At 47.3% G+C, this 15,818-nt stretch overlaps 1 protein-coding gene across 4 annotated transcripts in view; it reads right to left on the reverse strand.

The window, feature by feature from the left end:
- Positions 1 to 15,818, reverse strand: part of NUP93 (nucleoporin 93) — an 89,783-nt gene that overhangs the window by 20,087 nt on the left and 53,878 nt on the right. For all 4 annotated transcript variants that reach the window (XM_077309847.1, XM_077309848.1, XM_077309849.1 and 1 more), the window contains 7 exons: positions 11,520 to 11,582; positions 8,807 to 8,935; positions 5,479 to 5,553; positions 4,557 to 4,646; positions 3,172 to 3,311; positions 2,011 to 2,143; positions 469 to 626 (listed from right to left, as the gene is read on the reverse strand). In XM_077309847.1, the coding sequence (XP_077165962.1) occupies positions 469 to 626; positions 2,011 to 2,143; positions 3,172 to 3,311; positions 4,557 to 4,646; positions 5,479 to 5,553; positions 8,807 to 8,935; positions 11,520 to 11,582 (788 nt within the window). The remainder of the gene's footprint in view (positions 1 to 468; positions 627 to 2,010; positions 2,144 to 3,171; positions 3,312 to 4,556; positions 4,647 to 5,478; positions 5,554 to 8,806; positions 8,936 to 11,519; positions 11,583 to 15,818) is intronic.

Consider the following 15,818-nt stretch of genomic DNA (forward strand, 5'->3'; position numbering starts at 1 on the left):
GTGCTTGCCTTGCTCTCTTACTTGTTATACTTCATTGCCCCCTCTCTATTCTCTCTGTCTCCAGGGTGCAATGAAGCCAAAAGCCTTTGGTGCAAAGTATTCCCCGTGCCAACACTGTCTCCTTCCTGATAAAACCCAGCAAAGCCTCCTCAGCATGTGGCCTCAGCAGGACAGGTCTGATGAAAGTTTTGCATGTCTCCAGTAGGCTCTTCTTCTGTGGAAGACTCAAGGCATTCTGAATTCAATATATTGCAATAGAATTTAAAACACGTGCAAGGCCAAGGTCAGTCTCTGCTTTCATGAGAGCATACAATGAGGTATACAATGAGAAAATTGCATGTTCTCAGCAAAGCTGTTGTTTCCTGTGGCCAGTTGTTCTCCCTCCCTCCTTCCCTTCCCTTCCCTTCCCTTCCCTTCCCTTCCCTCGGGCTCCGAGCCTCCGAGCCTCGGTCTCCGACTGCCTGGTACCTTTTGTCTTTGCTGTGCATGTATTCCTGAAACCAGGTCTTGAACTCTCCCAGCTGATGCTGTGCACGATTCACCACCTGTAAGGCTGCCATTAAGTCCCCGCATCGCATGCAGTAGTAAATGAGTGCCCAGACTGGATGGCCTTCCACCTCTCCATCCTGAAAAGCAGGCAAAAGATTAACGCTGGAGGTGCACCGGCAGGAGGGGAAAGAAAAACCGAGCTTTTCTAGCACCACCATCCAGTTTTTTACTGCAGTGGTTAACCACCATCTGGACTCTAACGCTTCAAACTGTAGGGAAGGGCTGACATGATTGCTCTTCCATTAAAAAAAAAAAGAAGTCCTGTGGAAAACAAGCAGACAGGAAAGAGAAGTGAATGTAGCCTTCTACATGCTGGCTTTTCACATGGACAGAACTTTCTTTGTATAATCATAAGGGCATAAGAGAAGCCATGTTGGATCAGTCCAATGGCCATCCAGTCCAACACTCTGTGTCACACAGTGGGCAAAATCCAGGTGGCATCAGGAGGTCGGTAAAGGTAACCAAAAAGGCTGGAGCAAAGAAAAAGGAAATGTAATTATGCACTTAGCGCAAATTGATTTCCTCCTCCTCCTTCATATACAGCCAGTCTGACTGACTTTGGGCCAGTCAGTTGGCTTAGGGCTGATCTTGCAAAGCAGTCCTGTTAGAGCTCTCTCAGCTTCACCAACCTCACAGGAGAGGAAGGGAAAGGTGTTTGTAAGCTGCTTTGAGACTCCTTCAGGTAGGGAAAAGTGGAGTATAAAAACAACTTTTCTTATTCATATTAGGTTATCCATGTTAAGGTACCCGCCACAAAACAGAGTACCCCCCCCCCAAAAAAAAGCCTTTAAAAAAGGCAGAGAAAGATTATTCAATCTAAAACAGTTTTCATTCTACCATTTTGGCAGGAGTGCTTTAAGGACTTGCGGGACCCATAGCACCAGGGCCAGTTTAAGGAATCATGGAGCCCTAGCACAGTACTGCTGGAGAAGACTCTTGCGAGTCCCTTGGACCACAAGGCGAACAAACTGGTCAGTCCTAGAGGAGATCAGCCCGGACTGCTCTTTAGAAGGCCAGATCCTGAAGATGAAACTCAAGTACTTTGGCCACCTCATGAGAAGGAAGGACTCCCTGGAGAAGAGCCTAATGCTGGGAGCGATCGAGGGCAAAAGAAGAAGGGGACGACAGAGAATGAGGTGGCTGGATGGAGTCACTGAAGCAGTCGGTGTGAACTTAAATGGACTCCGGGGAATGGTAGAGGACAGGAAGGCCTGGAGGATCATTGTCCATGGGGTCAGACACGACTTCGCACCTAACAAGAACAAATCTTTTAAAACTTCAAGACCATGTCCGGTGCTGTCTAGGAGGAGCTACCCCAATGGCTTCAAATAAATCCTCCTCGTCAAGCTCTGGTTTCCCACACGCACACCACTCCCACTGCAGCACAGGAAGCCAAACAAATCTCTGGAACATTCGACACACACAAAGCACTGATGGCGGGGGTGTTCCGGCTGCACGTACCTGGAGTCCTGGGACAGACACTGGGAGTTTGATGTTCAGGAAACTGCGGACTAACTGGTAGGTTCCAGGGACCCCTCCCAGCTGAGCTTGATGCAGATTTCCGAAGACGGTCACCAAGGTGTAATTCTTGTAGCTGCAAGACACCGACCATTGTGGATCAATAACGAGTCTTGCACATTCGGTCACAACAGCAGTTACCATCTTGCTGCACGATGAAAGGCTAGTCAGGGAACACTTCCTCCAAGACAAAACTGAAACCCAGCCACCAGTCAAGATGGATGGTTGTCTAGGGCAGGGATAGTCAACCTGTGGTCCTCCAGATGTCCATGGACTACAATTCCCATGAGCCCCTGCCAGAAAACACCGGCATGTCTGAGGATTATTAGCATGTCTGAGGATTCGTAGCTCTTCATAATCTAAATTAGGGAGGGGAGGAATCAAGATCAACAAAGTGGTAGAGAAAGCAGAGGAAGAGGTTTCCTTCCTGCACCCTAAACAGGCAGCTGAAACCATCCACTTCTCAGAAGGAAAACCCACCCAGAAGCCTCCAAAAGAAAACTGCTAGATATATTAGGCCAGGAGCATTCAACATCTATTCTGTCTAAGTCACAGCAGGAAAAGGGAAGGAACATGAGACCATATAACACACACACACACCTGGTCTTATGTTTTTTCTGCCCCCTTTTCTACTTTAAGGAGAAATTCTGGGGGATACTTCCTATTTCAGTTCCATGACAAGTGAAGGCACAGACTTCAGGATGGGAGCTTGAGGGTGGTTCTGGATTCCTTTTCTCACCATGCTAAAGGATTCCCCCCCCCCCCATTCCCCACTGCAGGCATTTTCACATTGTCACAACTGCTCTGAAGGCTGATTTTCCACGGTATTGAACTAACGACCCAGCGTTGCTCAAGCAAATGCAGCTCCAGGGTCTGAAGGGACGAGGTACACAGAACAGATCAAAAACGATTAGGGGCTTCCATCAGTTTCAAAGGCTCAAGGGAGTTGCACAAATCATTCTTGGCATGGAAAGTAGGTCTGTGCCTAAGGGTAAGGCAAAATGGACGGGAGAGCCCAGTTTGCAGCATACGTGCTGCAGATACAGCCAACCGAAGTTCCTGGCTGCCAGTTACTCAACAGGCACACAGGAGGCAGCCTCGTACCTTTGCTCCAGGTAGCGCAGAGCCTGCCTTACAAACTCCATCTGCACTTCCATGCTCATCCGGACTTTCAGCGCATCGCTAGCAGGAACCAGCAGGACGTCGGTCATTTGCTTCACCATAACCCACAGGTCAGAAATGTTCTAGGAAAGAAACCCGGTTGTGATACGACAGACAATAGTTTCCATTGCATTCTGTCCTGAACTCGCACAGTCTTGCCGCCTCTTCTAACTGTTCCTGCTCATTGATGACCATTGCACATTCAGTGGACGGATTACTTTTAGGGAACAAATGCATTGCAAACTCAGTTTGATTGCCCCGCCACCACCATGCCTGCCACATGTCGGGAATCCCAAGTTGTGCAGATTTGCAAGGTTATTGAAAATCCTATTAGAGCTCCTTCCATCAATTTGTAACACTAGAATCGTTGGCTTTCTTTGGAGGAAAGCCTGACAGCACGATAACATTACACAGCGCCACGCTGAAATCTGTCTTGGCATCTTCTCCAGTTGCCAAGAGCTGGAGAGAGTTCCTCGAAGCCTGGGAGCACATCAAGTGAGAGGGCCAGAGAGCCACAGCAGCCTCATTTGATTAATCGGCTTCTTGATTTTGGACTTAAGGGACGACTTTCCAGGGCTACCCAATGCTCCAGAATTTGCAGCACCCCCAATTTACAAATGGAACTTCTGTTACAAATGGAACTTCTGGAACTTCTGTTCTGTAAGACCTTGGAGGAGGAGCATGTCTCATGGCTTATGTGCCACTCAGCGCTTAACACCCACTCAAAACGGCTGTCCTGCCCCTGAGTGCCTCCTTCTCCAACCGGCTGGCCTGTCTGTCCAGCGGCCAGCTAATCGCCTTCCACCCTCCTCCCCTCACCACCCCCTCCTCCTTCCACTTCCTTCTGAGGCTTGGAGGCTGCAGATCCCTGCTGCGTGAGAGCTGCCCCTGCCAGTGAGTTCCCTAACAGCTACCTGCAGGCTTTCCAGGTCCTGGGGGGAGGGAGAGGCCGTCCGTAGAGTTCTTCATCTCCCCCTAATCCACTCCACCCCTCTAATCTAGTGCCCATTGTATTCCTGAATGCAATGGGCTTGACCCCTAGTCAGTTAATAAATCACATCTCTGTTGGCAAAACAGGGCCATGCAGCCTTGGAATGCCCCAGATAGGTACAGATACACTTAAGGCAGCTGCTCATCGTGATGAGTCATCCGTTCGCCCCCCCCCCCAAAAAAAAAACCCTGGTGCTTCTGTAAACAAAACCAAAGTGCACAGGTGTACATGTGCGCAAATATAAAAAGCAGTTCATTTTAGCCTGTGTCAGCAACCTGCTAATCTCAGATGAATTCTGAAGCAGCACCGCCTCTGTATGCTAACTGGTGGGTTGTACCTTATCATCCAGTTCTGCCACAGTAGCACAAAGGTCCACCAAGTTGGGCTGCAGATAGCCGTTCACAATCTTCTCGTTATAAACATAAATCTGAAATATATTTGGAGTAAGTAGCTTTCCACCACCAACTGCAAGCAGTCCCCCAGCCCCCTCTTCTTCCCTATCAACTCTCTCCCCTTAACTGCTGGCTGCAGCGAAATCCGAACAAGCCTCCAGATCAAATGGCCTTGGGGGAGTTCTCCAGCCAGCATAAGCTTCCTGATTCCACTGCCTTGCAGCAGTGACGCATCAGGGGATGGAGAGTAATGCAAAATTGTGCCTTCACATTTATTCCACAGCTCCAGGCAGGCCCCAGGGTCAGAAGCAATATAGTATTTCATGCTGCTCTGCATGACAAATCCTAAAGTGATCTAATAGTAGAGCACAGGGAACCAAGCACTGGCAGACACCCAAGCCCTACACAGAGGCAAGAGAGGCTGGGTCTCAATGGCAAATCATCTGCTTCGCTTGCAGAAGGTATAAGGGTCAACTCCTGACCTCTTTGCATTTAAAAAGGAAACTGGGTTTTGGTCAAGATCTTTCAGTGCCAGTCACAGTAAATGCTCCACTAGACACACCAGCAGTCGAGCTCTCCTGTCTGGCACCCTCCTTGTATGTGTGGAAGGGCCATTAACTAACACTGTCCAAATGGTGGTGCATCCTGAAATGAAGAACACCCCGATACGTAACAGGAAAATGACTTGAAGACATTTCAAATGTCTTTGAAATCTGGGAGGTTGGATCACCTGGATGGGAGGAATTCAGAAATATAAACTGACCCCTGATATCGACAGAGACCTCAAGATCCTTTCCTAACAAAGAGCCTCCAACTCGTGACTTTAAGATAATCCAGTGGGGACAGAAAAGATTCCAGTTTACTCACTTGTCGGGCGTACCCCATTTCTATGTTGTCCAAGGAACTGCGGCCAGGCGGCCCCAACTCAGCAACGTAACTGGGCTGTTGGGAGATTATGTAAATGTGGTCAGAAGGTCTCACACAGCCTCCCTCAACTTTTTTGCCATTGAGAAACCCCTGAGGCAGTCTTCAGGTTTCGAGAAACCCCAGAAATGGCACAATTGTGCAGAATATGGCTGGGAAGCAGAGCTGTGGACATTCCCACCCAAGGCCCCTCCCCTGCCCACCCCTTCAGGCCCATCATTGGCCATTTTGGGACAGGGACAGGTTGAAACGATCACATATATGATTTAATAAAAGCTCAACTGTTTTTTCTACCATGCATACAACCCCGAACAAATCTTTAAGGATAGATTCAAATGAGTAGCCGTGTTGGTCTGAAGCAGCACAATAAAATCAGAGTCCAGTAGCACCTTTAAGACCAACAAAGATATATTCAGGGCGTGAGCTTTTGAGTGCAGGCACTGACGAAGAGTGCATGCACTCGAAAGCTCACGCCCTGAATAAACCTTTAAGAGATTCAGAAGCACCAGCCTATTTGTGGTGCATGCTGCCCGCGTGGTCTGCTTCCTGACTTCTAAGCATGGAAGAAATGCTTCTTTAGTTTCCTTGGGCAGGGCAGCTTTCGTGACAAAGTGACAGCCCAGAAAGTGACTGTGCAGATGTACCTGCACCCCCTTTCACGGGCGAGCATTTATCCTCGCTAGCCACAGTGGGTGACAGAAGTTGCATTATTTGTGCATCAAGCACAAAATTCCTGCAAACATTCCTAAACAACAACAACAAAAAAAGAAACCACCTCCAGTCAACAGACATTTTGGCAACTCTCCAAAGAGTTTGGCCAGCAGCGTTTTGCGAAGGGCGGGGGGGAAAGCGGAAAGCTGCCAGCCTGCTTGTCATTCTGGCTCAGCCTTGTGGCTTGAGCGCAACTAGAAGTCTGGGAGTTACATGGGAGATGCAAAGAGTCCTGGGGAGAACGAGATGGTGGTGGAGCCGCCCTGCTGAATTGTTGCCACACATGCAAACTGTATGACCATGGAACTTTATAATAAAACAGAGAGATTAAGCAAACTGCAGGCAGAAGGTCAAGGGAGGGGGGAGAACAATCCCAGAGCGATGGATATACTCTGAATTAGCCTCTAGACCTGAACACCCCGAAGTATGCACCTGAGTGTACTTTGACCTTTGTACCAGACAGCACATCCTTTAAGGCAGGGCTAGTCAACCTGTGGTCCTCCAGATGTCCATGGACTACAATTCCCATGAGCCCCTGCCAGCAAATGCTGGCAGGGGCTCATAGGAATTGTAGTCCATGGACATCTGGAGGACCACAGGTTGCCTACCCCTAATCTCCTGCTAATAAGGCAGGGCTAGTCAACCTGTGGTCCTCCAGATGTCCATGGACTACAATTCCTATGAGCCCCTGCCAGCATTTGCTGGCAGGGGCTCATGGGAATTGTAGGCCATGGACATCTGGAGGACCACAGGTTGCCTACCCCTGCTTTAAGGGGCTGGGAGCTGTAGAAACCTCCACAAAGAGCAAATCTGTTTGCTGGCTTCTTTGAGCCATAAAGCATCTCCTGCTAATTGGCCTTGCGTCTGTAAGCAACGGGTTGGTATTGCCACTAGTCTAATGCTTGCAAACTGGCTCTCCGGCTGACCGGCATCCTGCTGGGTTTGGATCTCAGCCCGTTGGCTGATTCGGTATATTGAGAAGTATCAGTTAAAACCTTTACTATGTTTGTCCAGGCTGAGTGACTGTCTCTGAGAGCATCTCTCCCTCTCGCTCACTTGCACACACACGCACAGAGTGTTTCACTCTAATAAGCTTAAGAGCAACCCAGGAAGGGAGAGCAAAGCAAGCAGCTTTGAACACAGCGGATGCACTTCAAACTTCCCAGGCCTTTTGACTTTCAAAGCTGGGAACAGAACATATCAAGGATTTCTAATGCTCTCGCGGTGTCACACCGGCATTATGCAAGCTCTGAAGCAGAGAACAGAGACTGCAAGATGACAGGCCACGTTCCGTCTTTTAACCCGTTCTTGGAACCTGAGCAAACCTTCTGGACTTCCCTCCCCCACTCTTTTGATAACATTCTGTTGCCTGTGATCAGGCCAGCACACTAATTAACGCGGGACGGCAAGCCTCAACTATCAGCTCCAAAGAGACCATGGTGTTTGATGTTCCGGAGAAAGGTTAAACTGCCTTTCATATAAACCCCAGAAGTAGTCCAAAGCCCCCCACAACTGGCTGCCAAGTCAATAAAGCTCTCTGGAATTTTGCTAGATTCAAGGGGATTTCGTCTACATCCTCCCCTTACTGGAAAACCAGGTTACCCGCTGGGACTTCAACAGTAAATTGCCGGCAAAACGCCCTCCCCCAAAGGGGAAAAGCGCCACAAAGAAAACACATCTGTGATTCTCAGAGACTTCAGGGTTTCTTGCAACCCACTGAAGACCCTCTGTTATTTCCGAATCTCGATATCCATCCTAGCCGATAAATGCGGCTGATGTAAAAGGGCTCTGTGAATTTGTCTAACAACAGCAGCAGCCAAAATACTTTTAAGGAAATCACAAAGGGGGAAGGACCCCAAGGAATTGTATACACTGAGATTATGGATGTAGAGGAAAAAAGAGCATAACATGGCAATGGGCACGGGACTCGGCTTCCTGACTGAAAAAGAGTGGTGGGTAAATGCCCGCTGGGATCACAGAAGACAGAGGGATAATGCAGCGAGATTTCCAGTCACCAGAGGCAGAGCTAGCCTCTTTCATCCATCCATCCATCCATCCATCCATCCATCCATCCATCCATCCATCCATCCATCCATCCATCCATCCATCCATCCATCCATCCATCCATCCATCCACCCACCCACCCATCCACCCACCCACCCATCCATCCATCCATCCATCCATCCATCCATCCATCCATCCATCCATCCATCTGATTTCTATGCTGCCCTCCCATAACGCTCATGGCGGTTTACATCAAACATCATGAATATATACATAGAAATCTAGTGACAGTAACATAACAGTAGTTCCTTGCAAAATAAGAGAGTTCTTATACTTTTGTTCAATTGTCACTAACTGCTCCACACTACAGAACTCAGCTGCCCTCAATGTAGGATTTGGGACAGAATTAATATAAATACATACGGTTTTTAAAAGCGTGGAAAGACTCGCAACCGTGATCATAGCTTGCTTATTTGAGAAACAGGCTGCCAAAGAATTCAAATCAGTATTTCTGGCGACAAAATTGCACAAGATTCCCCCCCCCTCCCCCAGTTACCTCATTTTCCTGTGTAAAATCCAGGGCATCTTCTCCTGAAGCCAGAAGCGTATGAAGGATCCGTTGCTTCACCTGTTCCCACTCGACCAGCATTGATTCCCGATGATACTCCTCAGCCATGGCAAAGGTCTAAGACAAAAAACAAATACGTGCAGAAAACCAAGGGAACCCAAGATACACCCAGACTTCAAGAGCAAACATCACTGGTTGCCCCTGACTGCTCCTGAGTGCAAAGACTTTTCAGAATAACAAAGGCAATGCTAAACAGTGATCAGAGTAAGAAGGGAACTGTAAAGGTTAGTGTACTAGGGTACAACAGCATACTTCGAGAGCCCCTCAGATGTATCGCAGCAGGGGAATTCCAAGATGGCGGCCGCACAGAGCCAGCAACCACCACCACAGCAGTGCTGCTCCTTCCACAATGACCAGGTAAGTTGGCTCAGTGAGTCTTCTGTTGGGCAACAGGGCTATTTTATTTCATTTAAATTTTTTATGGGGGGCTGCTTTTTATTTTTATTTTTTATTTATGTATGGAGGTGTGGCCAACCGACATTACTTCCGTGGTACTTCCAAGTTTGAAAAACATTTCAGATGTACCTTTACGGTCACAAAAGGTTGAAAAAAGCTTGGTCAGTGGATTATTGAGCACCCAAGAGCGAATCAAAAACATTCGCTGGCACATATTTAAACTTCAGCCAGAGTGGTTGTTGGGCAGAGACCTGGGAGACAAGGCCCGTATTCTCACTCTGCCACAGAGGTCTGAGCCGGGCAAATGCGGTCAGGTTAACCCACCTCGCAGAGTTGTTGTGAAGGTAGAATAGAAAAGAGGGGAACAATGTAGGCGGCTTTGAGCCTCCATTATGGAGAAAGCTAGGACAGAAGTTAAATAAAGTGATAAATAAAGCCTCCTCAGCCATGGGGCTGAAAAAACGAACCTGGAAACGAAAATTAGCATTAGATTTCTTGGGATTCTGGCAGCAATCTAAGCTAGGGAATGGCATCTAGCCCTGCTGTCTTAATGCTTTCTCAGTACTGTGTCCCCAGCTGCTTTTTCCGAAACTGAGACACAGCCAAGAGCGCTCTTGAACTGGAACGTGGGCTCCCACAGCCCCCCAGGCACTTCAATCGCTCTTTCTCCTGAGCAAGGCAAATGAAAGCGAGCTGCAGAGTTGCATGAAAGGCAAGGTCTGCCCACACCACAGCTGCTCTTTGATCTGGGGTAAAAATGACCCCATGGAGACACATTAGCAAGAGGCAGTCAGTGGTATGGTCTACACCAGGTATTCTCAACCAGTGTGCCGGGGGACATTGGCGTGCTGTTGTTGCACCTGAGGTATGCCCTGGCATGTTGGGATTAAAAAAAGAATTATTAATTTTTTCCCCCAACATTCCCTTATATGGGCAGGTTGACTCACCCCCTTCCCAAAGTGGGCCTGGGAAGGGGAGGGCCTCCAGTCATTCAAACCTTTGCTAGTTGGTGGCTGCTAGAGTCAAGTGAGTTGAGTCCTTCCTTGGGGGTGGCTTTGTTTTGTTTGTTTGTTTGTTTGTTTGTTTGTTTGTCTGAACACAGAAGGTGGCAGAGGGACCTTCCGCAAGCTCTGGGCCTGGGGTGACATGGAGAGGAGCCTTCTGTGGTCTAGCGCAGGGGTAGTCAACCTGTGGTCCTCCAGATGTCCATGGACTACAATTCCCATGAACCCTTGCCAATGTTTTCTGGAAGGGGCTCATGGGAATTGTATTCCATGAACATCTGGAGGACCACAGGTTGACTACCCCTGGTCTAGCCGTTGCCCATTGCAGACAGCTCCCTGGGAGCTCTGGGCTTTGGGTGACAAGCAGAGGGGCTTTCTGCAGCCTAGTGCCCACCATGGTGATCTCTGAGCCATGGGTAGCGGGGAGAGGAACCTTCTGCAACTCCAAAAAAGCCCATCTTAGCAGTGAAAGCTACTTATCCATAGGTTTCATATAGACTGGTGGTCCCAGGTGTCCTATTCCATTGTGCCTCATGCGTGGAAGAAAACTTGCTAACGAAGCAATGGTTCCACCAGAGTGATGTCACTTTAGGGGACGTGTCACTTCTGGAGGATGTGGCAGGGAGGTGCGGCCAGCTGACAGCACTTCCAGTATGCCTTGAAGCCTAAAAAAATGTTCAGGTGTGCCTCCACAGTCAAAAGGCTGAGAAAGGCTTATCTGCACTGATACACGGGCACAAAGAGGTCCTTAAAAAACAAGTTATGTCTTTGCAAGGATGGATGGGCCTGACAGGGCACAAGGCATTGCTGAGCATCTGGATTTTAAAGATGCTACCTCCAGCAACTGTGAAGTGAGGCGTAGCCATTCTTTGAATTCTAAAGCTGGCTACGACCAGTATTTTCGAGACCTGACCTCCCTACTGGAAACCACCGAGCCTCTGGGAAAGGTGGTATAATTTTTTAAAATCAATCAATCAATAAGATATTCTACACTGTGAAAAGGCAACATGGTATAGCCTGATCTTGCAAAAACCTTTGAATCTAAGCAGGGTGGTACTTGGGTGGGAGACTACCAAGGAAGGCTCTGCAGAGGTACACGATGACTGTTTCTCATTTGCCATGAAATCTCCTTTCCTGGGGCTGCTGTAAGTCAGTTGTGAATTGATGGCACTTACGTATGTATGCATGACATTTATGGGACATCAACTGAGACGTCTGCCAGACCCCCCTCCCCAACTTACCCGTTTCCTGGACTCTTCAATGGCAGACAGCAGAGCATTATCTTTTTCATTTTTGAGGAATCCCTAGAGAAAGAAGAACACCGTTGCAGCTGGAAGTCCATTTACCATGTAAAATCCAGACATGCTAGTTCCTACGAGGCCACTTCAAACTCCGCTGAAATGCAACCCAATTTGGTCACCAGTCTATGTCAAGTGAAAGGTTGTTTCAACTGAGGATGGAGATGCCATAAAGTTTCATAGGAAAATGTTAATTGCTCCCCCCCCCCCCCCTTAAGTGCACGAATTCCCAGCCGAGTGTCCTGCTTCTGCACTCGCTTATCTCCGGCACGCAGCGTCGGCTTCCTCTCTCGCTCCGAGCGGAATTGGATGAAAACTTTTTCAGATAGATGAGAAGCGATTAAGCGTGCCTGTCCATTTTTAAAAAGGCGGAAAGCGATGATTCAGCAAAGGCACAGCCAAGACCCAAATTGTGGACGGCCACAGCCCTGAAAGCAGGCAGATATTCCCAAAGGCACAAGGAGGCCGGATGGCTGAAAGCGCTTGGGAAGCAACTGCCCACAGTCTCTTATCCTCCCAGCATGTGGGAAAGGCCTTGATTCCAAAGCTATTTATTTCCGTTTGCTCTGTATTTTTATGTATCACATTATTTGTGGAAGACTTTAATGCAGCCTGAGCCGCCAGCCAATTGTCTGGGCAAGGCCTTACAACCTCTCATTTATTTTACACAGCCTGCTCTCCCTGCTCTATTTATTCACAAAAGGCCCTTAACTCAGGCAGGTAGCCCATCTGCCTTGTGGAGGTACCAAAATGCATTTGTTCATTTCTGCTTGCCACAGACTTTCGTTTTAAAAAAAAAATTCTTTGTTTTCGATTGATAACCAGCCCTGGTCCCAAGGCAGGGAACAGCCCCCCAAAATGAGAGAGGGGGAAGGAAGGAAGGAAGGAAGGAAGGAAGGAAGGAAGGAAGGAAGGAAGGAAGGAAGGAAGGAAGGAAGGAAGGAAGGAGGGAAGGAGGGAAGGAGGGAAGGAGGGAAGGAGGGAAGGAGGGAAGGAACCCTTTCAGGATTTAGAGGCAATCTGGATTCAGATGGTGAGCATAAGCACAGTCCTAGTTTCATAGCAGCCAAGGTTCACAAGGGTCAGACGTAGCAACAAATCCAGGGGCAGGGGACAGTACGTGAAGTCCTTGTCTCAATCCCTTAACTCTGGATATGGTTTCATCTGCACTGGGCCTTCACCTTCTCTCTCAGTCATAACCCAGTTTTTGAGGATTGTTCGAAGATACAATAAGATGAGCTCACGCACAATCCCTTTCTGATCCCACTGAAAGAAAGGAAAGTGGGGCAAACAGCACAGTGATACCAACTTTTTAAAAAAGCAAGTGAAAATATTTCTCATATAGCTACTCTATTCGTCAAGAGCCAGGCAGACTTCTGGGGGGAAATAACTCTCAACTTGCAAGCAGATTAACCTCTGCAGCAAAGATTCCCAACCAGGGAAATGGAGGAAGCACAAGATGGGGGGCACCACTAGTCCCAACTTTCTCAGCACGCCTATAAATCTGAATAGTACATTATGACATTTGTTGCTCCAATTAGTGATGCTTTTGCCGATTCTGTTCCTTTGGTATGAACGGAACAGAGAGCATGGGCTCAGCTTACAAATGAAATAATTCAAGTTTTTTTTTAATTGAACTCTGAAAAACAGTAAAAATAAATAGGTCTTCAACTGCAGCTACTGTAACAATTTAGTGCCATTTTTTTCAAAATTGCCCTTCTAATTAGTTTGTGCATTAAATCCACAGAATATTGGATGCACTATCCTACAACAAGAATGAGAGTGGTTGGGGAGCTGTATTACGAACATTAATTAATTAATGCCTATATAAAATAATGTTATTAAAAATTCTAGTAGAGATGGTATCTAATACCTTCAAGACTGAAATATATTTACAAACTAGACACAGCAAACTACTGATGCTGTCAACCATGCAGTGAAGCTACATATGAACACATGAAGCCGCCTTATACGGAATTACACTATTGTCCAACAAAGTCAGTATCATCTACTCAGGTGAGCAGATCTTCTAAGGGCCAAGAAGATGCTCTTCCACGGAGCCACAGCCTTTCCCCATATTTGGGAACTGTCCACAAATCATTCCCTTCTTGGAATAGACCTGGGTGTTAATTAAAAATATCACAGAGTATGAGATACCAACTGAAGTATTGGGATTTTGTAAAGGACCCATACAGGGCCCAGTGATATAGAATTGGTTACGGCTTTGGTGATTGCAGGTAGAGGAAGAAGGATGGAAAACTAAGAAAGCATCATCTCTCATAGATTGGCATGAGTGGATTTGGAAGGGAGCAATGTTACCTGAACAGAATGATTATAAAAGAGAAGGAAAGGAAAATAAAGTATATTTGTGGAAAATGGGACGCTGCGTATTGACCACTAGGAGATGAAGTTTCTAGACCGTGTACAATCTTATGCATTATTTACTTTGCCTAATTTTTAAAAATTCCAGGAAAAATAATCTATTGCATAATTCAGAATACATCGGTGGTGGTTAATGATTTAAAGAAATATATACACACACCTTGAGTTCTGCTCCAGTTTGATTCCAAATATGCTTGATCAGACCATGTATCAATACATTTACTGAAGCTGTCTAAATGCTAAAACAGGAGATGCTGTTTTACAAAGAGGGTTCAAGCACTGTGCAATTTCCCCCGACTCTGGAAGGAAAAGATTTGGCATAACGAAGGCAAGCAGGAATAAAGGGAGGGAGGTTTAAAGGCAGTGGTGAGCAGCTAATTCCCCTTCCTTGTCCAGACAAAAGCTCATGCCCAGATTCTTGGGTTAAGAAGGGAGATCCCATTAGGAAATAGAGCGCCATGAAAGGAGAGCTGAAGCTGTGTTACAAAGACTCATTCCAGCCCACAACAGTCCATTCAACCGCAGCTCCCCAGATCCAAGTTCAGATGTTACTATTCTGACCCAAAGTGGAAATGGGAAAGGGATGGGGGACTCCTCTGGAAAATCACTATTTAATCATGGTTCAGAGAGCAAGATTGAATCTCTACTTCACACACTTCTCTCCTTTTCGTTTTTTCTTCCAGACATGTGTAGAAATCTTAACAGACTACTTTTAGAACCCAGTTGCACATACTGAGTTGACATTTTAGTAGGTAGGGTTTTAAGAAAGGGAATCAAACAGTGAGGAGTCTGACAGTAGACTCCTTGACTACAGAGGGTCAGGACTGGAGAAGTTCAGATGTCCAAAATTAGACAATACTATGAAGAGTGTAAAGGAAGAGAAAGATTGCTGTGGGGGGATCACAGTCGAATGAAAAGCACATGACCTCCGAAGTAGGAATTAAGATGAAAACCACGGGACTTATTTTTACCTTGAGGTTTCCAATGAGATTTGGATTCGGCTTAGAATTTTTTTAAAAAATTACACACAATAAAAAAAAATTACACACAATACGATTAGGACATATATTTTCACTGTATAGCAACATTACTATAAGTAAATTAAGATGAGACACAATTCATTGCTTTTAAAATGCTTAACTTTCCTCATTTTTCTTCATCCTGCGCTGACCAGCCCATGATCTTTCCATACCAATTGGTGTAGGAATTTTTGTGCTGTACCGTATTTGCCTGGCTCAGAAAGCTCAGACTAGCTTTCTGCCTCCCCTTTCTCTAGCTGATAATACGAGGCTCAGAAAGCTATCCTCCTGGTTCTCTCTTCTAAAATGGGGCGAGGAAGAAAAAAACACAGGCTTGCAGGAAAGACAGTGTGAAGAGAAAGAAAAGGGCAGAGACCCTGAGAAAAACAAGGCAAGTAGGATACTACAGATTTTCTCAGAAAGTAATAAACCTGCCCTTACCTCCCTAAATTCTGACCAAGGATCGTGAAGGCATTCATGATTAGCACACCCTTAAAAACTTTACTTTACCAGAACAGCTCATGAAATAACAACCATTAAACTACCGGTTTTTGTTATTTTGGGAGGGTTGACGTTAAGGGTTGTATCCTGACTAGGGTTGTGCGATTCGGCTGGTTCGGCAGCCGTTCCCTCCAGGCGCAGCCAGCGCCACTCCGCGCGGGGGGGAGGGCGGTGCCGGCAGCGGCGTGACAGCGGGCGCAACCACACAGGCACGCCTGCGTGGTTGCGCCCGCTGTCACGCCGCTGCCGGCACCGCCCTCCCCCCCCTGCGGTGCGGCGCTGGCTGCGCCCGGAGGGAACGGCCGCCGAACCAGCCGAATCGCACAACCCTAATCCTGAC

Source organism: Paroedura picta, chromosome 14, assembly GCF_049243985.1.
Source record: "Paroedura picta isolate Pp20150507F chromosome 14, Ppicta_v3.0, whole genome shotgun sequence".
NCBI lineage: Eukaryota > Metazoa > Chordata > Lepidosauria > Squamata > Gekkonidae > Paroedura > Paroedura picta.